Source organism: Python bivittatus, unplaced genomic scaffold (assembly GCF_059951505.1).
Source record: "Python bivittatus isolate LINGU-HERP-01145 unplaced genomic scaffold, Pbiv_v1 ctg000670_np1212, whole genome shotgun sequence".
In the NCBI taxonomy this organism is placed as follows: Eukaryota; Metazoa; Chordata; class Lepidosauria; order Squamata; family Pythonidae; genus Python; species Python bivittatus.
This window is the reverse complement of record NW_028277094.1, coordinates 1,771,222-1,796,103: the sequence shown is the minus strand read 5'-3', so window position 1 is coordinate 1,796,103 and position 24,882 is coordinate 1,771,222. Positions and strand designations below refer to the sequence as shown.

The window sequence follows — 24,882 nt, the reverse complement described above, 5'->3', positions numbered from 1 at the left end:
AATTCCTTGAAAATTGAAAGGTTTCTTCCCAAAGTCAGCTGTACCTCCAGTTTGGGCCAGATGTGCTTCCCATGCAAAGGAACAAAACTGCTGCCCTGAAATTGTTTTAGAGCTCTGCCCTATCTACTTTGGATAAATGACTGCTTCTGCATCAGGAATGGTTCTCAAGTATCCTGATACAACAGAGTTCATTGGGGCAGCAAACCACCTAGAAGTGAAATTGGCATAGATTTCATCAATATCATCCCTTCAAAAGAAAATTAACTGTACCAGGAGTGTGAAGGTTCATTAATACTGTTATTATTGTTATATTCTATGAAGCACCAGCAGCCTCAAGCTCTAATGCAACGGTACCTGAATTTTAAATACAGACATTTTTAAATGCGCTATTTAAGCCTTTCACTCCCGTGTTTCTGCCAGGCAATTGCACTCAAGACGGCTACAGCTCCAAGGAAATCAAATCAAATTCCCCAGATCCTTATCAACTCTACCACGGTTTGCCTCTTTCCTCTCAAAAAGCAACACAGGAGCCCTTCAAAGGGAAGGAGCAGACAGGATAAGTTTGGAAAACATGATTCACTGACTAAATAGGTTTAATCATGGTTGGTTTAATAAGTCTTAATTGGCTGGGTCCATACACCCAAACTGTTATTTACAAACTTTGGGATTAAGTTATATAGCGCACTAAGTCAAAACCAGAAATAAAACCACGTTATGGCTTACCTTCATCCTCTAATTGACTGGAACTGAGATGTTTCCTGCGCATTTTTAATTATCCAAGCCTGTTTTCAGTAACTGGGATAGCGCTAGTAAGCAAGACGCTCAACATTATTTTGTTCCTTGTATATCCTGCCTCCCCCACCCCTCAGTAATAACTCTTATGAATTAAGTTGGGCCAACCGGCCCCAAGTCCCTCACTAACCTCCTGTGGCTGAAGACGGACCTGACCTGGGTGTCTCTGGTCCTACTCCAACACCTGAACCCAGTGTTTCTCGACCTTGACAACTTTTAAGACGGGTGGACTTCAACTCCCCGAGTTCCCCAGCCAGCATTCTGGGAGTTGAAGTCCACCCAGCTTAAAGTTGCCAAGGTTGAGAAACACTGCTCCCTTCCTGGGGAAAGGAAGAAGCCATTAGAAGGCTAGAGGAGGTCCTGTGGATGGTAGAAGTCACGTAGGTTTGAGAGGGAAAGGACTCGGGGAAATTAAATGGGCAAGTGACAGAATGTTCCTACTCCCTTAAAAAACAAAACATGGAAGTAAAGAAGCAGCACACAGGTTTGCCCTCTGAAGGTAGCATAAGCTAACACTGTTTCACACTTCCATTGTTATGAAAAAGTACAGGAGCAGTCCAGGATAACCTGCAACTGTACCCCTTCCTGTACCAGGAAAACAATGGTCGAAGAGAGACACGATTACGCTCCTCCTTGATTTTTACTGTTGTAAAAACCATAATAAATCAAGTGTTACTCTGATCCCTGGATACCGTCTACAGGGGAAATAGGGTGTTATCCTCCAGACTTAGCCATTACTAAAGGAATTATTTCCATAAGTCTATAATGGGGATATTGCTCATTCAGAATAATAGCCTCAAGGGCCCTGAACTCTCTCCAGAGGAAAGTTCGTATGTGTTGTCCATGAAACTCAGTCACCAGATGTGCAGACAGCTGTTACTATAATGGCAACACACTGCAACATTTTCTAAAATGACCAAGGTGTTGCTATGTCAAAGGACAACTGTCCTTTGGCTGCGCAGGTTAACAAGGAGCAGAAATAATCTTTAATATTCACATCTCAATCCATATTTGTGTGTTTTGGGATAATATAAAAAAGGAATACACAGACACTTTCAGAAATTAATTTTTTTAAGTTCAGACATAATTAAAAGGTTCCCCCACCCGCATGATCTTATTATAGGGGATAAATTCTTCTCCCCAAATTAGCAAGTAATTGGATTTCATCAGAAAGCGGGTACTGTATGCTTCATAGTGAATATATGGGGTTCAGGATTGAACCGTTGGGTTCGGGGTGTTCTCTGAGCTTCTCTTCCTGCAGATGTTTCATTACAGCATCATCAGTGCAGGGAGGGGGTGGGGTTTGCTGGCTGTTTATATGCAGTAGATTGTCCTACCAGTTTTGATTGGGTTATTTTCTTCTTCCTTGACTGCTTTTTGGGTGGGGTCTTTTAAGTTCTTTGAGGGCTCCTACTTATCTGGGTGTTGGTTAATAGTCACGTGATGAGGAAGGGTGTTGGTTGCTCACAGCCAACCAGCACCAGATAAACAAGAATAAAACATCTGTAGGAGAAGCAAGCTCAAAGACCAAGAACTCAACAAGCTTCAGGAATGACTGACTCCAGACACAGTATCTGTGATGGACTGGAATGGAGGAAGGGGGGTGAAAACGGTGCTCTCGTCTCCAGAGCAACGCTCTGGAGATAAGCGGAGGAAGCTGGCGCATCCCTAAACATTCCAGAAGATAGTAGAGACTTGTGCCTGGGAACTGCTGGTCAGTCTGAGAAGATTTCTGTAATCAGGTGTTGGCAAATAAACCTTGCTGATTGAACCTGCATCGTCTCCAGGAGTTCTTTGGGCTAGGCCTGACAGTATCAGTCTAAATTCTCCAGTTTCTCTTCAGTCCACACACCTGGCTCCTCCCTTTGTAATGACAAAACTCAAAACACAATTGCTGTATTTAAGGGTGAGAGGTGGGAGCAATCTATTTATGCCCAAAATGTGACATGTTGAAAAGGAAGACCCCCCCATCCCCCCTGAAATTCCACAAAGTCAATGTACCTTACATGTCTTTAAAAAAGGTACACCTATACAAAATCTGGCTCATCCTGGGTCAGCAGCTACTCTGGAGACATTGCTTGAAGTAGTTCAGCCTCAGAAGGCTGAGTTGTTCCAAACTGAGGCTTCCTGGTGGCAAGGGGACCGAAGGGAAAGACCAGTCAGGAAGGCAACAGCAGAGGCTCAGGAGATGTTGCTTGAAATTCAGGCCATCATGTGGCCCTGCGGAGATGGGGATAACTCTTGACGGTCCTTGAGATGGCTTCATCCAGGCGAACCACTGGCTTGTACCCCAGGTCCCGCTTGGCTCGCTCACAGCTGTAATAATGGAAAGTCCCAGCGAGGGCAACCCGCATGGGAGTGAAGGTGGGATGAACGGTGACAAGGGGACTCAACAGCAGCAAAACCAGGGAGAAGAGAAGGGATAAATAATAAGCTAGCCAATAAGGGATGCGGTATTTGGGAGGGTCATAGTGCAGGCCAGTGAGGACGCGAGACAAGAATTCCCAAAAGGGAATGGGCTCATCATTCGTGATATGAAAAGCCTGCAAGACAAACAAGGAGAAGTAATGAGGAGTGGAAGTTAGTAAACTAAGCATACGAGAAACAGCCCAGGAATATCAGGGAAGAGATCAGACAATTCATACAAAATAATTAGGTCTTTGATTTACATCCCATCTTTTCTTTAGGAGCTGAAGAAGGTGTCTATAGCAGTCTCTCCTCCAATTTTCCCACCTACCACCCCTCTGAGCTGACCATGGACCTCTTCTAAGCTCCACACTTCAGCACTATGTCACTCTGGGCCCTCTCCCCCTAAGCCAGGGCAGCAAACTTTCTGCAGCCAAGGGCAGAACATCCAGGCAATCGAAAGTCAACTTATCCTCTTGGTTGAGCCTCATTAAAACCTAACTGCGGAAACATGAAGATGCCCTTGGGAGAGACATTTGTTCAAGATGACTTTGATCTTAATAACTACGAAGGCTTGCAGCTGTTGGTCCTTGTTAAGCTAAGAACGTTAAGGGCACCTTCATCCTTTTCGATTACAAACATTCAGCCTAATTACTTTAGCTTTTTCAATTTGGCAAGGACAAAGCTGCATTTGATAAGAACAGATCTTCTCTCGGCAGGGTACGTTTGGCTAGACTACTTCTATCCATAAAAGTCTTCAGCCTTTGTCTCAGATGGAAGCCAGAAATGTCTCAGGAGAAGTGAGCGGGAACACGATGCTACAGCCTTTCATGATGCTTCAGGCGGTCTTAACTATATTGTTTATGGCTAGGTCAACTTTCTTGCAAGACAAGCTCAACTCCTGATAACTCCAGGGCTGTATCCACTTTGTTTTTACACTGCTTTCTTTCAAGACGTATTTCTGGCTTCTCAGCATAGCTTATTTCTCTGAGAGTCTCTGGTGGTTTGCAAGAAAGGGGCCGGAGCGAATGAAATGATCAGCAAGTTGCTGGGTTTAATCCAGAGGTGAGAAAGTGCAATTTGAGAACCACAAACAGCCCAACAGCATCTCTTCTGAAGTCCCCAGAATGGGTGTGGCCAAAGCTCCCCCCCACCTTTTTTTTGCATTTTTAGGGAGTTTTAAAGCCTTGTAGGAGGTTCCTTCCAGGATAGATCAGGCCCCTTCCACTTTTGGAAAAGGGGCCTTTGAGTTAATAAAAGCTGTACGCTCCACATCTAAGCTCTGGGCAACCATGGGGGGGGGGTGGGCTTACCTTTCCACACAGGGGAGAATCCCTTTGAAGCTGCTCTGCAGCCAGGATGTGCCCATGGACCACATTTTCCACAAAGGTAAAATCCACCAAGTTCTTTCCATCACTGTGCAGAAGAGAAAGTATTCCAAGCAATGTTAAAATGCACGGGCCAAATTGTAAAACACAGGGGTCTGCTGGATGTGACATTACTTGGGTAAATGCCATTAACACCGAACATGTTGATGCCTCAAGCAGTATTAAACCATCTACAAATGCTACAGTTAGTGGTGAAGATTCTCTTAGCTCTTGGAGAATTTCCCTTCTTCATTCACACTTGATTTCTGTGCTTTACTTTTTCCTTCGCCCCTTTGCCTTTTCCCAATTTTTTAAGCTGACACCCCAATTTCTATCATTTTATTTTAAAAAAATAAAAGGATACACTTTTTGGAGAGAACAATTTTTGAGAACAGGAGAAAGAACACAATTAGGTTAATAACAGTAACGGCATCATGATGATGAAGTCATACCAAATCACAAAGCTTTACAGTACACCATAAAACAATAAAACCTATTGATAGTAACATTACCCACGAACAGACCTGCAGAAAATTAAGGATAATTAAAACCTTTTTAAAAGCCACAGTGAAATAGAAAGTAAATAAGAATAAATGAGTCATTGGCCATGTATTATTTCAATTGGGAAATACTTCATGGATGCAAAGTTATAGCCAAGACATCCCTACTCCTTGTGCCCAACCTCAAAGTAAAGGCAATTATCTCTGGATGCAGGCGCTCATTCCAGAAGAGAAAAAGGTGCATGGATTACAAATAGATTGGACTTGCAATAGTAGAGAAGATATGTAACTCAGAGTTGAATTGTTGGGTTCTTGATGTCCTCTAAGCTTGCTTCTCTCTCAGCAGATGTTTCATTAGTGAGCCAGGTAGCATCATCAATGCATGGGGTAGTGCAATTTGCTGGGTGTGTATACGTGGTAGCTTGTCCCTACCAGCCTTGATTGTTCCTGTTTATCAGATATAGGTTCCTACTTATCTCAGTGTTAGTTAATAGATGTGTGATGAGGAAGGATGTGTTTAAGGCTGTTCTCTTCCTTATGCTACTTAGCCCAGTAATGAAATGTCTGCAAGAAGAAATGCACGCTCAAAGGATACTAGGAGCCCTGTAGATGGAACTTGGCTTACCCAATCATGAATTTCATCTTGCCACTCTTGGCTGCCTGGATGAGGACTGGAACAAGCTGAGGGTCCCGAGGTCCAAATATGCCATGGGGGCGGATAGCAGTGGTGAAGAAATTCCTCTCTGGCTCACTGGCATTCAGCACCTCCTAAAAATAAGAAAAAGGAAAACGCCTATGTAGATCCATTGGGAGCAAAATGAAGTACCATTAACCACAAATGGTCCAGACCTTCTCCTGCAGGATCTTTGTTTCTGTATAGTAATCAATGGGCTTCTTGGCATAAGGGAGATCTTCAGTTCCACCCTTGATGTCTGTACCTTCAAAGACAACACTGGCACTGCTGGTCAACACCAGTTTCTGCAAAAGGGTAGGAACAAAAATGTCAAGGAAGTTACTGAAACACACTGACTGTCAGGTACAAGGATACAAGCTAGAGCAATACACGATCCCTGCTGGATCCAAGGCTATGAGTGGTGCTTTTCTGTCTATGAAAGCAGTTCAGTTTTCAGAGTATAGACAGATACTCCCAAAAAATCCTCCAGGAGGGCTTTGATGAAGATAGAAGTTGTCTTCTACTACTATACTTCACCCTCTAGTACTTGAAGACAGGTTGCCTCTAAACACAACTGCTCCATATATAAAATACAGCTGGTAGATTTCTCCTCTTCTGATTTTGCCTAAAGACATTTATGGTTGCGGCCATCACCACAATCAGTGAAGGTCTCTGAAAGTTTATTTATTTATTTGGCTTGTATGCCGCCCATCTCCCCCACGGGTGACTCTGGGCGGCTCACAATAAAAACGAAGAAATACAATTCTGTCCAAGATGGCTAAAAACTATAAATAATTTAAAAACATATTAAAATACCATAAAAAACCTCTAATTTTGGCCCTGTAAAAATCTGTAAGATGCTGGGGGGGGGGGCAACCCATCATCCCACCAGCCATCTCCACAGGTGCGAGCCCCCCTCTGGCCCCCAGGCCTTCTGGCAAAGCCAGGATTTAATACCTTTCCTGAAAAGTTCCCACTTTTTGCTGTAGGCCAAGGGTTGGCAAAGGGGCACCCCACCCCCAATCTGTGGAATACCTTCAACCTATCTCTTTACAATGTAAAAAACAGCTAAAATCTTGCACCACCACCACGCCATCACATTTCACAAGATGCCAGCCATTTTTAAAATGATAGAGTTTGGTCACTTGTAACCAGAATCATGGGCTGGCACTTAGCTCTTAAAAAGTTGCTGACTCCAGCCAGCCTCTGCATGATACTCCAATTCCTTCAGCCAGCCCTGCATTTAACCACCATCCAGGTAGCCAAAGGCTTTGGGTAGTTCAAGCAACAAACAGCAGAAGAAAAAATGGTTCTTGGAAAAAGAATGGACAATGTGAAATGATTGCAAAGAGACTGGCAATCTTCCTATAGTTGGAGACACAACAGCCTAGGGCAGTGTTTCTCAACCTCAGCAACTTTAAGAGGGGTGGACTTCAACTTCCAGAATCCCCCCAGCCAGCAAGCTAGCTGGGGGGATTCTGGGAGTTGAAGTCCACCCCTCTTAAAGTTGCTGAGGTTGAGAAACACTGCCCTAGGGTTTTCAAAGATTTCCAGGCTATGGAATCTGTTTGCTCAAAACTAAATAAAAATCGTAGTCTCCCTGATCAAGAGAGGTGGGTTTTCTGCATATCAGACGACAAACTTACTTATTCAATTTGTAGAGTTGCCCATCTCACATACATGACCCCGGACAGCTCGCAACAATTATAAACAACATCAAGAGCAAGAAACAAAGACCAAGGAAAGCAAACATACACCCCATCCTAAAAACATTCTTAAAAACCAGATTAAACACAGAAACATAACCATAATCACTGGCAGAGGACAATCCGTAGATCACACGCAGGGCAACCACTGAATAGGCTCCACGCTACAGCCAGATCCCCAAGCACGGTGGAACAGCAACATCTTCAGAGCCATGGAGGCGAATGTGTCTTCAGAGCCCCCTGAAAGGCCAGTAGGATCGGGGCTAATCTAACCTCAGAGGGGATGAAGTTCCTAACGATGGGCACCCCAAAAGAAAAGACTCTTCCTGGGTCCCATCAGACGACACTCACCCTTTTCACTGCACCTTAGTGACACTAAGGGACAAAAATCTCTACATGGGATTAAAAGAAAACTCCCCATAAAGAGTAAGGGGAAACAAGAGAGCCAGTTTGGTGTGATGGCTCAGGTGCTGGCCTAGGAACGGGGAGACTGTGAGTTCTAGGCCTTCCTTAGGCATGAACGCCAGTCGGGTGATTTTGGGCCGGACGCCCTTTCTCAGCCCAACCCACCTCACAGGGCTATTGTGGCAGGGAAAATAGAAGCAGGGCTATTAGGTATCTTCACCACCTTGAATTATATATAAAAAAGGCAGGATAAAAAACTTAATAACGGCAACTCTCTGCAAGGGACTATGCTTTTCCTTCCCCCTTACTTTCTTTGTAGGGAATTTCTTTTCCCCCATTAGGCCTGTGGGGCCCATTCAAGTCCTCAAGGAACCCCAGGGATCCACAGAACCCACTCTGAAAAGCCCCACTCTAGACAGCTAAAGCTTTCAAGATAGAGCCATCAGGCAATTGCTTGTCGCTTCTCTTTGTGCTTTACATCCTTGTTCCAGCCTTACTTGGACACCAGCTTCTTTACAAGCCTCGATGACTGCCTTGGTCCCCAAATAATTGACCCTGTAGAAAAGTTCTCGATTGTTGCTAGAAGGTGCAGGCGAGGCACAATGAAACACCAGGCTCACGCCTTGCAAAGCTGGAAGAAGATCCTAGGAGGGAGAAGACATATAGTCATAGAACTGCATCAGTCCTCTGAGTGAGGCCATCTCCACTTGATGGCTATGCAATTTCTGCTTGAAGACCTCCAGATAGTCAAGAAGCAAGAACGGTGGTGAATCTGGAATTGAGTCTAACATGGCAGTTGTATCCAAGAAGCGAGCTAAAGGAGAAATGTCTGTTATGCAGAGACTCTTAGATCTTAAGACAGTGTTTCTCAACCTTGACAACTTCAAGATGTGTGGACTTCAACTCCCAGAATTCCCCAGCCAGCATGTGTTGAACATGTCTTGACCCGGGTGCCTCTCCTGTGGTGACCACATGAAACCACAGAGTTCTCAGCAATGGCCATACCAGCTAGGGAATTCTGGGAAAGAAACTCCATGCATTTGGACAGGACCCACCCAGATCAGGGAAGGATGATACAAACCAACCCACGAGCCCAGAGAACCATTTATACTCCCAAACAGCCTTCACCAGCTCCAGTCAGAGAGCTTAAGGCCCACAAACTTCACATTGACCATACCTAAGCCATCTCAGTCTAACTTAGTTTGTCCCTTACCTCTTTCTCACAGAGATTGCCCAGAAAAAACTGCACCTTGCTGTTATCAAAGCCTTTGCGAATGTCAAACACGTTGACCGAGTAGTCTTTTTCCACCAGCCGCTCCACGAGGTGTTGACCAAGGAATCCAGAGCCGCCGATCACGGTGCACTTCTTACCAGCCTGCGGGAAGCAGATGCAAACAGATCCCAGTCAGTGCTTTTCCAAACATGTCGTGATTGGCTCTTGGGAGCAGAGAAAGGCACAAGAAAGAACTCGTGCCAGTAACAGTCACAGCAGAAAAGAAAACCTCAGTGCAGTGGTATATCCTTGTCTCAACCGCCTTTGGAGCTGTTCGTGAATAAAATGCCTCTGTCAAAACAAGCGTGTTACGTTCAGGAGAAATGCAACTTCCTTCTCGCAGAACAAGGTGGGAGTTATTGCAGGGCTAGCTCAGAATACAGGTTTCCCAGTGAAATCCTACAAGTCCCAGCCAAGTAAAGCACAGATTTAGATCAAGGAGGGACTAGTTCAGGGTTCCTCAACCTTAGCAACTTTAAGATGTGTGGGCTTCAGCTCCCAGAATTCCCCAGCCAGCAAGCTCAATTGAGATGCGTGGGCTTCAGCTCCCAGAGTTCCCCAGCCAGCAAGCTCGACTGAGGCGCGTGGGCTTCAGCTCCCAGAGTTCCCCAGCCAGCAAGCTCGACTGAGATGCGTGGACTTCAGCTCCCAGAGTTCCCCAGCTGGCAAGCTGGCTGGGGAATTCTGGGAGCTGAAGTCCACACATCTTAAAGTTGCTACGGTTGAGGAAGTCTGGACTAGTTGATCACTTAGGGTTCTGCAACAGCTTTCCACAGTTAACTAGTGGAACACAAAAACCATCTGCTCGAGAGATCAAGCTACCTGGGCTGCAAAAATAGCCAACTGGCAGATTCACAGCTGCAGGCTATCCAGGCAGGAGACAGAGTCGGCCACTGCCTCGGAAGCAGCCTTTTGAACCAGGCCCCCCTCTCCGGCCCCCTTATTTTAAGCCAAGGGGGTGGGACGCCAGCCGATTCCTCTGGAAGCCGCGGGAGGGACAGGAGGGCGCTTCACCCACCGAGGAAGCCACGGGTGCCTCCGCTGCAACCCCCACCGTTGTACTGCCCGCACAGAAGCAAACGCAGCTCCCCGCTTAGAAAAAGGAATTTTGCAGAAATGCACCAGCTTACCGGCCTCCAGTGCGTGGCCATCCCGTCCAAAGGCTTCTCCGGCAATTCTACAGCCCTTTTCGCGCTGTACTGCGAGGACGGAGAGAGTTAATCCGAATCCTGCGATTTCCACCAGTTGTTTACGGTGAGGCCGGCAAAGCCGAGGTCCGGGGCAAGGGAAGAGGGTCTGGCGCCGCCCGCGGGACTCCCCGCCACGAGACTCCGAAACCGCACCGACCCACACAAAGACAGGAAACCTGCCCCGCCGGCTGCCAGCCGCTACCACTCCTCCAGACAGCCACGCCCCTTCACTTTTATAGCAGCGGGAAGCCAGGCCACGCCCACCCTCGAGCCTCTCCAATCGTATCCTGCGGTAGCGTTCGACTCCTCCCTCTGCTTCGGCCCCGCCCCAGTGGCGAGAATCTGCCGAGAGTGGGGTGGCTCGCCCATTGGCTGTTCCGCCTTGGTCGCCAATCGGCTTCCCCCTCCCGGCGTCGGCTCCGCCTCCTCCGATTTCCCTCCGCCGCAGCCACCGCCCCCCACCGCCTTCCAGCGCGGCTCTCGCGCGTCTCGCCCGCGGGCCAATAGCGAAGGCGGTTGCAAGCGGCGTCGGCGCGTGGCGAGAGGAGCCAATCGGAAGACGCGACCCTGAGCGGCGCGGCTGCTGGGGCGACGGTTGCGCTCGCCGTTTTCCCAACGGGTGGCCTCAGGATCGGCGCCGCTTCCTGGGATGGTCAGTGTGTTCGCGGCCGGGGAAGGCGGGCGGGAGAAGGCGGCGGCGACGAAGCCAGGCCCGGCCCGGCCCGAGGGCGCCGAAACCACACAGGCTGCGGTTAGCGCCTCGAATTTGCATCCGTTCCCTATGCTAATATAATTAGCAAATTAGCCTCCTCGAGCCGGCTTGGATCTTGCGGCGCCTTGGCAGGATCGGGAGGCAGCGCCTTCCTCGCCGTTTGCCCCCCTCAGCGGCCCCAATCCAGCCACGCCGTGCCTGCCGTTGGGGCCCGGGAGGGGAACAACCTATAGGCCCAAGACGCGGAAATGGTTAGGGCTTGGAAAGGAGACCACCAGGCGATGCCCCTGACGCCAGGGCACAGGCTAGACTGGAAAGTCCAAGAAACATTGGTCAGTCATTCAGGGCAAGGAGACGCCCACGAAGTCACCAACTCCGGGGTGGCTTTATTTCACCAGGAAAGGAACTTGTTGCATATAGAAAACTAGCACTTCTGCAGGAAAAGGCAGGGCTGAGTCGCTTCTCCTGATTTATTACTTTTCTGATTGGAGGCAGATTTTTTTCAGCTGTTGATTGATGTGAATATGCTGTCACCAGGGGTGTCTGCAGGGCATGGTAAAAAAAAGTTAAGATGGTGGCCACAGTGGTGCAACTGAGGCTCCCTCTCTTTTTTATGTGCCATCCCACCATCGTGGGCATCATCTTGACTTGTTTGACCACAAACTGAGGACACCCCTGAATGCAGCCCAAATACATCAGTGCTGATATTCCTTGAGAGTTAAAAAATATTCCGTACAATAGGATCGGTGCATCAGCATTCTCTATTTTAAGTTGCAGTCATGTGCTTTTTTCCTGAGAGAAAACACCAATAAATTCGGTGATAATTTAAAAAATTGGGATAATGCATATGATGGTTATAGTGTCATTTCAGTCAGAAGGTAAAGTTCTACTATTTTTTTAAGGATTGTCTTTAGGAAGAATGTATTCTACACGACTATAATCGGCTATTTATTAATTGGGTGAATGAAAACCAGAATATTCACAGACCAATCGCGTAAATTAGAACTTATTTGATTTAGGATGTGTTCAAAAAGTAGTAATTCAAGACTTTCTGGAAATCACACAGTATCTGCAGTATGGTACATAACTTAGCATGCTGAAAATGGGAACTTTTCTCTGTTTTTTTTAAGACAGCAGTAATTTAGCTACCAGGACCTCAGAGGAAGAAGTCTTTGAAACTCTTCTTCAAAGTCAGTCCAAGATCTCTGGAGTATTCAGAAATGAAACACTCTAGAGAGCTAAAACTAGGTTATGTTCTTTTAATATTCTCCTCTGCCTTTCATCCATGCTCTAAGGCCTCCAGCTATAAGAAGGCGTCCCTGGGAGCAGCAACTCAGAGGAAGAAAGCAGCCCCCAAAACTGAACTCACTGAAGAGCAGAAGCAAGAGATCCGGGAGGCCTTTGATCTGTTTGATACTGATGGGACTGGCAACATTGACGTAAAAGAGTTGAAGGCAAGCTGCACAACAAGATTGAAAAGTTGGGGAGTGGGCCTCTGTTCTCCCAGAGATATCAGCCTCTTTTCATTGTTTTCAGGTCGCCATGAGAGCACTTGGGTTTGAGCCCAAGAAAGATGAGATCAAGAAAATGATCCTTGATATTGATAAGGAAGGGACAGGGAAGATTACCTACAGTGACTTCTTAGGAGTGATGACCCAGAAGATGGTATGTTGCTCTACATATTGACACAAAATCTGTCTTTTTGCTACAACTCTTGAAGAGGTTTAAAGATATCAGGATTTCTCATGGCAGCGTTCCATTTGTCAAACAGTGAAACCAGGCTCTTTCTTATCATAACTCCAGGTATCAGACTTCAGCTCAGGGACTGGTAGAGCGATGTCACTTTTGTTCTTTAGTTACTTGTGAGGCACTAGAAATGAATTGAAATTAAAGTCTCTTCTGTCAACTGAACTCTTAACAATCTTTTCTGGTTGGAAGGAAAGTATAGGTTGGATATGTAAGCAGTAAAAGCCATCTCTCATGGAATCCTGTTTGCTCTCTTCAACTAATTCAAGGCAGAACCTGCTTTAAAATATAACAGCTCTCTATAACATTACCCTGATTGTTTTCATTCCACTTTGTTTGACCTGTCTGAAGACTTGTCTCTTATTTTAGGCTGAAAAAGATTCAAAAGAAGAAATTCTGAAAGCTTTTAAGCTGTTTGATGATGATGAAACTGGCAAAATCTCTTTCAAAAACCTTAAACGTGTGGCCAAAGAACTTGGGGAGAATCTTACCGATGAAGAGCTTCAGGTTGGAAATTATTTTCACTTGCTTTTGTAGCAATTCTATAAATGGTGATGTTCAACTCATTTCAAATGAGCTGAACTCTGGTATATGAACAAGTGCAGTGCAAGAGTGGCAAAAGATAAGTGAAATTCAGCCAATGTACAAGCCTGACCACATTGGGGGAAAATAGGAAAGAGTAGAAGCCCTTTGAACCAAGTTTTTGAAATTGTGATCTTTGCTTTCATAGCCCCTCTCTCACCTCACTGGATTTTGCCTCTGATTCTTTGTCCTGCTGCAGGAAATGATTGATGAAGCTGATCGGGACGGAGATGGGGAAGTCAACGAGCAGGAGTTTTTGCGGATCATGAAGAAAACCAGTTTGTACTGAGATGCTTGGCACACACTGTGTCTTGATTTGTTGCCTCCCGTTGGCTGAGTTTGATTTCCACGGGTTCCTCTTTGGAAGAGATGAACAACAGCCCGGATTTTACAAACTTTGTGAGCTCTTTTACGGTTCTCTTTTCTCTTTGTAAATCCCAACGATATCTGCTCACTCCCAGCTCATCTGCCAGTGTTGTATACAGCAGGAAGCATGAGGCCTACTGGCTGAAACCACAGTTTGAAGAAAGCTGTGTATTTCTACATAGGGTGCATGTGAGAATGGAATTCCTAATTTACATACTGAGAAACAACATTTCTCTTTTAAAATATTGTTGTAAGGAAGCTGTAAATGGTTCCACTTCAGCTCCTGCATTTGATCCATCGCTCTCTGTTCTTGTCATCTATGAAAGTGTCCTGCTTCTGGTTACAAGTATTCAGATGTAGTGCCTGCATTATCTAAACGTTGATGTAAAGATACTGTGCACTTACTAGCTTTTACTCCCCACACCTAAAAAAAGCACTGAATGTAAAATGGATGTATCTTTAATACCAGAACTGATTGGAAGGATCTTGTAATAGTTTTTCTAAACATGGCTTGTGTTGTTAGCTGCGAAAAAGTAAAGCTGATATCAAACTTGATGGCAAAATGGTTGTCTGGGTTTCTTTATTATGCTGATGGCTATTGGGACAAGAATAGATGGGATTTCTTATTATCAATACTATACTTGCATTGATAGCAAAATAAAACAGTATTGTAATTCCACAGTAATATTGCAAACAGATTTTATTGGGATATTTTATTGCAGGCAATTACTGCTGTAAAAATGGAGATATGAGTTCCATTTTCTTTAGGTAAACATGAACTACAAAATTTGAGGAAAATGTGGTCTCTAAAGCGTATTTCTTAGTTTCCTGATCGATAACCTCGTATCAAAAGGGCCATGGAGAATATCATGATAAAACTCATAAAGGTGAATCAGTTCAGGGGACAGCAGATATCCTGGTCCTTGTTAGCCATTTATCCAAGAAAATTAGCTATTGAGCTAGATGGTCCATTATTATAATAATAAGAGAGGTTATATCACATTTAGTACGTGGAACTGATTCTTAGAACCAAATCAGACTTGGTCACTTCCTAACAATACTTACAGATTGTAAGTGTCTGTTACACCAGAATCTGGCCATGTCTCCTGCTTTTATAATGTATTGTCTGGAAAAGCTTAGAGCTATCTACTTTACTTCTACTATATACCCATTCAAGTCACAGTTTATATTCTGCACTGTTTTGAAAAGTGTATAGGATATTGTTTTGATCAAGAGACCTCAAAAGGTACATCACTTCAGGAAAACAGGTGACAACTCTTTGAGAATGTCTAAAATTACACAGTCTCTAAACTGATAATGTACACATCTTTCACTGTCAAGCAAGCCCACTCTTTAAATTAGATCCTAGTTTTCCTGCATAAAAATGCTAAAGAGATTTCTTGCCATGTAGAAACAAAAATGGGATGGGGGAAGTCAAGTTTGTAAACAATTATCCACCTAATCAGCTGATATTCAAATCAGGAAACATCAAAGAAAGAAAGCACAATACGTTATGATGGAATTTCATCATCATGTAGAAGTCTTCTTAAGGATTCCCACTAAGTTGCACTGCAATTATTGGGACTTGCTATGTGAAAATTGCTTTATCACAATATTACAGTTCAACCTCATATGTGTCTATGCAAAAGGAAGTCATTTTTATCTCAGTATAATTTTTCCTCCTCACCCTAAGATTGTAATCTTAAATACATCACAAATTATGTTGAAGGACTCCTTTCCCTTCTGTGTTTTTATATCACATTTAGTACGTGCAACTGATTCTTAGAACCAAATCAGACTTGTGGATGTTTCATTTTGTGAAAATTAAGTGTCTTCCACCGAAATAATGTAATGCAACTAAAGGCTTATAGTTCTTGCAATTCAAAAGGAAAGAGATACTGGAAGGCAACCCATTTCCAAGGACAGACATTCCAATTACACATTTCTCCATGTCTTGTCTTTCAAATCAATCACATTTTTAAATTTAATAGGGACAGGCTTCCCTGTAAATCATTGTTCCACATTTTCGATGAAACTTCATGGCTTAATTCTTTTTTATTTTCTGCTTTTTCATCTCAAGCCTTGCCACTAGAGGGCATTGTTGGAAATGCTTTTCATGGAAAGAAGAACCATGTTTAGGTTATGATTTTATATACCTATTAGAAAGTTCTACGGAGCTCCACGGAGCTTACTTTTGAACAGATAAGCACAGGACCACATCATTACTTTCCCTTCCTCTTGTCTATTGCAAAACCACTAGTAATGATGTAGCTCCTAAACCATTGTGCATGTGTGTGTGTGTGTGTGTGCATGCGTTAAGATACCTGAAGATCATGAACAGATAACATTAATCTTGGGTTGGAATCTTATGTCCCACTGTTCCCAATAGCTTCTCTTTTCCTGCTGTTTTTAAAGCTTTGGTGTTAGGTTTAATCATAATGTTCGCTGCCCAACTAAAATGAAGCATTTAAATCTTTCTCCAAAGAAAATCTAAGAACATGCAAAAACTCCCATTGAAACCGGAGGATTTTAAATCAGTGGCTCCACTATACACTTTACAGCAAACTTGAAAATTGGTAACACTGTCTTTCAGCTGTGACATGGACCAAAACTGAAGGCAAACTTTGGAGAATGGGAATTTGTTGAAACTGGCAGCTCCTTACTGCAGTTTTCAATAGCTAAATACTATCTTATTATAAAACAGCCATACTCCGAAAAAGAATTTTTGGCTGAAGAGCTTTGAGTTTTTTAATACAAAGATATGATAATATTTTAAATAAACATTTTTTGCACTAATGGAGAATCTGTGTCCCGGTAGAGTTTGCTCAGCCACAGCCAGTACGGCCAACATAGAGGGATTTAGTTCAGCCATATATGGAGAGCCACAGAATTTCTTCCCCTTGTATATATGACTATAACCTGACAATGGACCTTAGCTTAACCACAGAGTAAAGGGCCTAAACAAGCAGATTTTCACCATGGGGAGAATTTCTGAAGGTTGGGGCTCCCTGAAAAAAATTCTGTGTTCCTTCCAGAAAGGAACCCTAACCATTAACTCAAGGGAAAGGTAATTATATGAATAGCCTTGCTCCAACAACCAGCATCTCTCGCCACTGGCGCATTAGCTGAGACTGAGGGAATTTGGGGTCCAACAACATCTGGGGGGCCACATGTTCCTTCCACCAAAGCTGCAGCTTCAACAGTGGATGCTAAGGAAAAGAACATGAGGTCTGTGTCACAGAATGGCTGTATTCAGGCAAAGCTAGCCCATTTTAATCTACTGATGTCCAAACCCAGTCCTCTGCTTAATTTGTGATTCAGGGTGTCACATACTGTAAATGCAGACAACTGGTTTGAGTAAAGTGGGGTAAGAATAAATGCAACCAATGGGCTTTACATCTTGTGCCTTAATCTGCTGTCCTTATGTGCAACAGGGGTTGCTAAGTTTGATCCATCCTATTCCTGGTTAGAGATGACATATCCGATGTTGGGTTTGTCTTTTAACTGAACTATTCTAACTCGTCTAACAATGGCAGGGTAAACCCGTTTCGGTTAAACCACTTCAAATTAAAAAATCACTTGCATGATAAAGAAGTAGGCAATATCTAGGTCAGTGGTTCTCAATCTCAGCAACTTTAAGATGTGTGGACTTCAACTCAATCTTCAACTCTATCTCAACTCAGTCTCAGCACCTTTAGGATGTGTGGACTTCAACTCCCAGAATTCCCCAGCTGGCATGTTAGCAAGGCTGAGAAACACTGATCTATAGAGAAGGTGTCGGATACAGCAAGGCTGGCTGGGGAATTCTGGGAGTTGAAGTCCACCCATCTTAAACTTGCCACGGTTGAGAAACACTGATTTATAGATCAATGGGACCTGCAAGTCATTCAGGGTTCCAGCCAGATAGTTGTGCCCTTTGGAAAAAGGGTCCATCCTATTCTCCACCCCCACCCCATTTTTTGAGTCCATATTCTTCACTGTCCTGATTGGGTCAAGTATATCCTCTCATTTATTCTGATTTTAGGCCACTATTGTAAGCATATCCGTGAATATGTATATTTACAGTTTTTCAATAAATGTGCCATAGTGCCATTAGATGTGTGTAGACGTGTGTATGTATGTGCTTGATATACAATATATATCAAATTGTAAAATGTTCATAGCTAATCAATCTTATGGTAAGAGGTTATTGTAATTCAGAAGTTAACCTAGTAGACAGGGTATTTTGTAGACAGAGTCATGATAATAAATGCATCCTTTTCTTGACAGATTTTTCTATCATTTGTCAGTAGGCTGAAATCAAAGATAAAGCTGCACTCGTATTCCAACTTTCATGGGAGCCCCATCAAGCTCCGCCGGGTTTACTCCTGAGTAGGCATTAGGCTGACTCAAGAGTCATTCTGCAACTATCTTGTGAATCTTGTTAGCCATTTAACCTTCACATTTCACTTCACATAGCCAGGTTGTATATTGCTGTTTGACTGAACCGTGCATATGTGTGTTCTAATCTTTGAAGTATTTAGGTCTTTTGAATGATTTGGGGAAGACTTCTTGACTGCTTTATCTCCCATTTCATTTTCTTTAATACCCACACAAGCTGAGATCTATACAAAAATGTCATTGTTGCCATGACATATTACCATATTAGGGACATCAATAATTTCCAAAGCCAGGCCCTCTCTGGTGATTGAAATTTCCAGGATGATATCAGTGGCACTTAAAAGATCTGGAGAAGTGACAGATTGTAAAGATTACACTTTAGCAATTTAATTCAGCACCATCAGAACGTCAAATAACTCAGCTCTTGTGGCTTGATATAAGTAATCTAGCGGTCCAGCCTGCCTTAACGGAAATTTACACATATGGGTAACAAACTTTCCAAATCCAGGGAAAACTTGTATACATGCAACAGACTGGTTCCAAAATACAGATAGAATAGTAATAGTAAGTTCAGTTTTGGAGTCATGCTCAGAAATCATCTCATCAAAGCTGTACCATCAGTGGTTGCCACTGGAACAGCAAGTTAACCAGGTTTACTAATCTTCAGATTACAGAAACTATATTCCAACATCATGCTAAGCACAAAATTATTTATCCACAGTTTATGGAACAAGCCACATTTGGTTGGGATCATATAACTTACTCTTTCAAAATCCAACCACTGAGTTGGTTAACTCAGTCACTGTGTGAATGTTTTAATTGACTTAGTTCCCCGATTAGCTATGTTTACACAACACGTTTAACCTGATTGCTAATTAATCCATTGGGGAGTTACATTCAATCATAAACCTACCCAATGGGCTGGATCACTCAACATAATAAGGATGCCAGAAATCCAATTTAAAGCCCTAAGACTAGAGTTCTTCCATTTATACAACCATACCCTGTTCATGTAGCAAAGGTTTATTTCACATACAGATCTTCCTCCTGCTTTGCTATTATCAGATCGCACACCAAGAAAACTACTTTTTGGTTTCCAAATATACTGAGGGTGGATTCATACCACCCATTAAGCTATACTGTTTTGTTTTTGGTTTGGATTTAAAGCTTGGTGTTGTAAACCCAACCTGACTTTCTGAGTCACTCTTAATCCCTCTAAGGCCTCCAAGGTTGTGTGTGAATTCTTATTTCAAAAAAAAAGTGTTCTACACCTGACATTGTAAAATTCCACAGCATAATGACTTCAAGCTTTATTTTCACCCACTATCAGTTAAAACTGAAGTATATTAGAGTTTTTCACTGTCTATAAATACAACTCATAAAAAGTTCTTATTACAGAATGCTTTATTAACATCACCAGACAGTCTTATGGCGTGATCTATGGTTGATCGATTTGCCTGAAAGTCACTTTAATATGGAAGAAGAAGATTGTTCTTCTCCAGAAAGAATGACAGCCAATAATAAATCATCTCTCCCATCATCTTACATAGCAATGAAGTTGGGGGCCAACAGATCATAAGAACCTAAATCAGAATATGATCCTATTTTCTTTTTGAAATTGAAAAATGAAAAATTTCTTTCAAGCATTCTCGCACCTACCAGAAAATACAAACATCATTATGAGGGCTGAGCTGAAACTTCACACACTTTGTCATAAGAGCGTCATGCATTGTTAAAAAAAAGTGGCCCTTTTTAAAAATTATTATTTTGAGCATCTGGCGTTTGTTTGTGAAAACGATGGCATGCTTGTTTTTGCTAGCCTTGCTTGCTTTCACTCAATTACTTCCTATTGTTTTCAGTTGTGAGAATGGTCACCAACTGATTTACAGTATATTGGCCTAGTTTACTTTCACTAAATTGCCTTCCCCACCTTCGGTGACAAGTTAGAACTGATTCCATGGGCTTCGTAGCACTTTGATATTCTCTCATTCATTGTGTGTGTTCTGTGTGAGATCATTCGTATGAGTAATCCATAAAGGAGGAAGTTGCAATACCGGTTGAGTAGAAGGTGAAAAATGTATGACCAAAAATTAATATACAGAACAACATAGTCATCATATAAATATATTTTAAAAACCATGGTCACTAGGTAGCATTTTAAAAGATGCATATGGACATAATACTCTTTGGGAGGTATAGAAAATTTTCTGCAGATTAATAACTTCCACACAAGAATCAAAACATTTGCCATAGTAATAATTATTACCAAATAAATTTAGCCAGAGAGACTTCATTGACCTTTAACCATATTCTTAAAGAACTCCTGAATTCACAGTGTTCCATGGTGGCATTTTTAAAAAAATTTATTATTAAATTTGTATTCCGCCCATCTCCCCCAATGGGTGACTCTGGGTAGCTCACAATTAATAACAAAAACCCATAAACAATTAAAAATACCCCATAAATAATTAAAATGAATCCATTAAAAATCAACTGTAAAAACAAGCCCTATACGTAAATACTAAAAACATTCAAGACACAATAAGCCTTGTGTTGGAAGGTTCCAGCTTCAGTTCTTGTCATCCTCCAGTTAAAACAACAAAAATAAAAGTCTCAATTAGTCAATGGCAGGAAATATCTTCCCAAGATTCTGGTGTATCACTGCCTATCAAGACAGAGAACCCAGAACTGGGTGGACCAATAATTTGATCTAAATCAAAGGGATGATCTGTAGTTTGCTCCTTCCTTCAACTTTATATCCACAATAGCCCTGTGACATTCTATTGACAGAGTTATCCAACTAAGGTTGAATGTGACCCTGGGTTTGCTCAAGTCTCAACCATGACATCCCCTTAAGTATCCGTCTCATCTAAACCTCAGGTCGTGTCTTTCTAACTTTTGATAGCGAGATAGTGCTTAAGAAACAGAGACAAACCTTCCTCCAATTTATCTCACTAAAAAGCTTCGTTAAGGTTTTGATTTTCCCTTATCTTAACGCAATAAAGCCACTTAGCGCTGCCTTATCAAGTGCAACTAATGAACAACACAAACAGATATTGTTTGCTATAATCATTCTATATTCAGCTTCTTGAATGCTGAATTAGCAGTTCCAAGTTTCACTTGATACACTCACTTTAAGCCCCATATAGAATTTTGGTCTTCGACAGCCTCACACGTTCGTACAAGTTAATAACGCATACGCGTTTGGCTGGAAAATTACCTCTTCCTAGAGAACCATCAAACCTGTCTATTGGCATTTTATAGAAATTAAAAGTAACAGAGACTTCCCCAGCGAGATGACAAGTGTGTTCAATAATCTGTTTAAATCAAAATGGTTTAGGCACATTTTTATTTCTGCAGACACGAATAGCCTGTCTTTCTGCAATAAGCTCTTTTTAAGGTGGCTTTATGAAAAAGAAATTAACAAGGGAAAGTAAGCAATCAGGCCCCAGCCCCTTGAAAGGAGACAGAGACCATGAGGTTTAGAAGCTGCTCTAGTTTTATTTTTATTTTATTTTTTTAAAAAGAAAGACTGAAATCCTTAAAATTTAGCTTTTCAATCATTCAACCTTCTTTCCTGCTCAGTGCCATGACCGTTTTTCTCCTACGGACCCTTGTCCCTTTGAAAATTATTGTCACACTAGCACAACAGAGCCACACTGAAAAGGCATTCTTGGCACTGGTTCTAGAGATTTTATTTTATTTATTTACTTATTTATATTTCAAATTTGGTCACCGCCCATCTCACGAGGAAGTGACTCTGGGCGGAATCTGAGATGATGATGGATTAGCACCATCTTGGCTTAAAAATGAAGTATAAAATCAACCTTAACAGAGCTTTTTGGTGACATAAACTGAAGGACGGTTTGTCTCTGTTTCTTAAGCACTATCTCACTACCAAAATACATGGCTGGGTTTTTAGACACGTTTTTCCTTTAAAAGTACAGTATCTACCATATGTCAGTTTGGAACATGCAGTAAAACAGGGCTGTGGTTCAAAAGTCCTCTGTCCCTTAGCAAAGACCGTCTTGAGGTTCAAGCATCCAATCCATGTTCTGAAGGGCATCGAAACAATTTCTCCACTGCTACACGTTCACCACCCACGTGTGGCATCCTTGCTTTCCAGTGTTCTGAGTTGTAATGTCTCCAATGGGCTCAATCTTCTAATGCCCCTCTCGTAATATCATAATATTTCTAAAAATGCCTCTGGGATAAAGGCAGGGCCCTGAAGAATTCTTGGAAATTGAGATGATGGCCGAGACGGATGCTTTGCTTGGAAGCCAGGGGATTTTAAACAACAGCACACCAGCAAAAATGCCACACACAAGCGCACCCCTTGGATATGGAATCTGATGCTCACTTCGGGAAGTAGCTGCAAGCCCAGTAAAGTTTCCAGGTGCCACACTGGAGACACCAGTGCTGCTACGACGACCTTTTGGCATCCTGCCGCACATAAATGACTGTCGTTGAAGTCCGTGGAACTTGAATGTTTCATAAGGTGGCTCAGATTAAGAGTCTGAAATATGTTTCTTCTTCCGTCAATGAAAAAGCTTGGGTTCTGCAGTTTTTCAAGACTGAGGGCTCTCTTCTGTGCCTACATACCTCCCCTAGTTGTCAAACCACTGAACCTAATAGATCTACAGGTCTTTTATTTATATTCTGTATAGCCAGCCCATGGGCTGCACTTTATCACCATGAAGGCAAGATCTATCACCTCTACCTGGGGCTATAGTAGGAGCGTGCTTGGACCAACAAGTTGTTTCTCCAGCATAACTGAACTGTAAATTGTCCTCGGCCAGACAATAAACACAAACAACCTTCCTTGTTAATCTGCCCAAGATCAACAGCTGACCAAGGGAAGGATGTGGGTGGCAAAGGGGTTTAATACATCTCATCCTTCACCAAGTTTGCTCAAGTTCCCAAGCTTACCCAGGGCATTCAGACATGGCCCTTTGGGGGGACATTGTAGGTCTATGTTGTGATACCAGCTTTCTTTTGTGGACGTGGGGTTTATCCTCTGCCAAATACTGAAATGGGTTGTTGAGGGAGTCTCTGCACAGATTCAAAATGTCGCGTTCATCTGTTTGCCAATGATTTCATTTGTTTACTTTTTAAGGAACAAAATATAAGGCAGATGTGGAAGAATTCTGGGGTCCAATTTTTAAAAGTATATGGTTCTTTGTCAGCCCTTTGAGGTAGGTCAGGTCAGGGAACAGACTTCACAAGTTTGATGGAAACTGTACTTTCTTGATATAGGCTATGGGAAGAGAATCTTGAAAGCGTACTGTGTTTTCCCTTCTGTTCCTCTTATACCCCAGGGAATTAGGGTAGAGCTGGGCTGAGCTTTCTTCTAATGTTTCTCTATTAGAAGAGAAACTTCTCTATTCTCTATTTCCTGGGCTTAAAGCATGCTTTTGTTCTTGTAACCATTTCTGCGTAGTTTCTCCAAGGTCATCTCCTTGGCTGTCTACAATCTTAGATCTGCCAGACCCTCTGAAAAACTTGCCATGTGATTTTTTTTTTTTAATGAAGAGGGACAATGCAAAAGATGTGTGGAATTATCATGCTACCTGTACTTTAATTTCAACTCGATTGAGTTCTTGTTTTGGTTGCAACAATTTATGAGAGTGACATCTCCTACTTTTGGAGTACTGGCCTTGGCATACCCTTTGAAGGTTAGGGTTAAAAGGCTGTTCCATACTGCAAGATGGGAGTGTTTACCTTTCTAATGAATCCAAATATTCTAGGCATAGTTTTAGCCTTCCTGTGAAGTTGATTTCCTGGTCTGGTCTACCTAGTGGGGCCGAGAGGCATCTTACCGAAAAGCAAATCCCACTCCAGCAAAAATGCAGACCTCTTCCTAGGCAATATTGAATCATTTCCCTGAGTTCTCCCAGTCTCATTTCATTACTTTTTCATTACCCAGCCTCTGATGAAACCTGAATTGACAAGCACAGGTGTAAGTCAGTTACAAAACTTTGGTTTAAAGTTTGCTTTTTCTTAAGAAACCATTTTTAGTTTTCCTTCCTTCCTTCCTTCCTTCCTTCCTTCCTTCCTTCCTTCCTTCCTTCCTTCCTTCCTTCCTTCCTTCCTTCCTTCCTTCCTTCCTTCCTTCAATAACAAGTGAGAAACATGTATCACAATGTGAGCTCTGTTCCTTTTGTACTTCACTGCAATGTCATGAGTCAAGTACAAAAGGGCAGAGCTGGCATCATGACATCATAATACAAGTTTTGTCATTTTTGCATGATCATGGCTAGGAGCAAACATTTCTAAAAGCCACAAGATCTCGTCTTCCACCTTTCTGGTGTGCAGTAGTCTAGCCACCAGCTTTCCAAACCTAGGGGACAGGGGAAAATATTTTTTGAACCTGTACCTTCACTTTCTTAAGGTTTATCCTCTCCAACTCTCCGTAAGGTTCTATTTCACATGATTTTTTGCATCATATAGAATTAGCTTCAGTTTTGCAGACTTTCATTTTTCTCTTTATTTCTGCTCTGCGAAGAATAGCTTTCTATGTCTTCACCTGTAACCACTGCAAAATACCTTATGAATTATTAAAATAAATGTAAATACTTAAATCAGTGTTTCTCAACTTTGGCAACTTGAAGATGTGTGGACTTCAACTCCCAGAATTCTCCAGCCGGCTGGCTGGGGAATTCTGGGAATTGAAGTCCACACATCTTCAAGTTGCCAAGGTTGAGAAACACTGACTTAAAGTATGAAATACAACAACCATGATTAGGATAAACACTCTTAATTTTGTTGCTTCATTTTTTTCACA

General features: G+C 42.7%; 2 protein-coding genes across 3 annotated transcripts; one reads left to right on the top strand and one right to left on the bottom strand.

The window, feature by feature from the left end:
* Positions 1 to 592: 592 nt before the first annotated feature.
* On the bottom strand, positions 593 to 10,578 carry NSDHL (NAD(P) dependent 3-beta-hydroxysteroid dehydrogenase NSDHL). 2 transcript variants are annotated; one of them, XM_007435059.4, is made up of 7 exons: positions 10,253 to 10,574; positions 9,063 to 9,224; positions 8,347 to 8,493; positions 5,915 to 6,043; positions 5,691 to 5,833; positions 4,512 to 4,614; positions 593 to 3,335 (listed from the first exon to the last, which is right to left on the bottom strand). In XM_007435059.4, exons 1-7 carry the CDS (start codon positions 10,271 to 10,273, stop codon positions 3,003 to 3,005), a joined length of 1,038 nt encoding a protein of 345 aa, XP_007435121.1. In that variant the 5' UTR covers positions 10,274 to 10,574; the 3' UTR covers positions 593 to 3,002. The 2 variants fall into 2 exon arrangements, with proteins under 2 accessions (XP_007435121.1, XP_025026872.1); XM_025171104.2 differs by lacking the exon at positions 8,347 to 8,493 and having other exon boundaries at positions 10,253 to 10,578.
* A 282-nt stretch (positions 10,579 to 10,860) lies between these two features.
* On the top strand, positions 10,861 to 14,273 carry CETN2 (centrin 2). The gene is made up of 5 exons (XM_088151571.1): positions 10,861 to 11,063; positions 12,320 to 12,478; positions 12,561 to 12,689; positions 13,140 to 13,277; positions 13,552 to 14,273. Exons 1-5 carry the CDS (start codon positions 10,962 to 10,964, stop codon positions 13,639 to 13,641), a joined length of 618 nt encoding a protein of 205 aa, XP_088007697.1. The 5' UTR covers positions 10,861 to 10,961; the 3' UTR covers positions 13,642 to 14,273.
* Positions 14,274 to 24,882: the final 10,609 nt, after the last annotated feature.

Excerpts from the sequence above, each read along its gene's own strand:
- NSDHL (XM_007435059.4), bottom strand. The coding sequence starts at position 10,273 with ATGGCCACGCACTGGAGGCCG. Across the intron at positions 6,044-8,346 it reads GTAAAGAAGCTGGTGTCCAA|AAACTGGTGTTGACCAGCAG; the intron begins GTAAGGCTGGAA and ends ACCCTTTTGCAG. Across the intron at positions 5,834-5,914 it reads CAAAGATCCTGCAGGAGAAG|GAGGTGCTGAATGCCAGTGA; the intron begins GTCTGGACCATT and ends TCTTATTTTTAG.
- CETN2 (XM_088151571.1), top strand. The coding sequence starts at position 10,962 with ATGGTCAGTGTGTTCGCGGCCGGGGAAGGCGGGCGGGAGAAGGCGGCG. Across the intron at positions 11,064-12,319 it reads CCGAAACCACACAGGCTGCG|GCCTCCAGCTATAAGAAGGC; the intron begins GTTAGCGCCTCG and ends CCATGCTCTAAG. Across the intron at positions 12,690-13,139 it reads GAGTGATGACCCAGAAGATG|GCTGAAAAAGATTCAAAAGA; the intron begins GTATGTTGCTCT and ends CTCTTATTTTAG.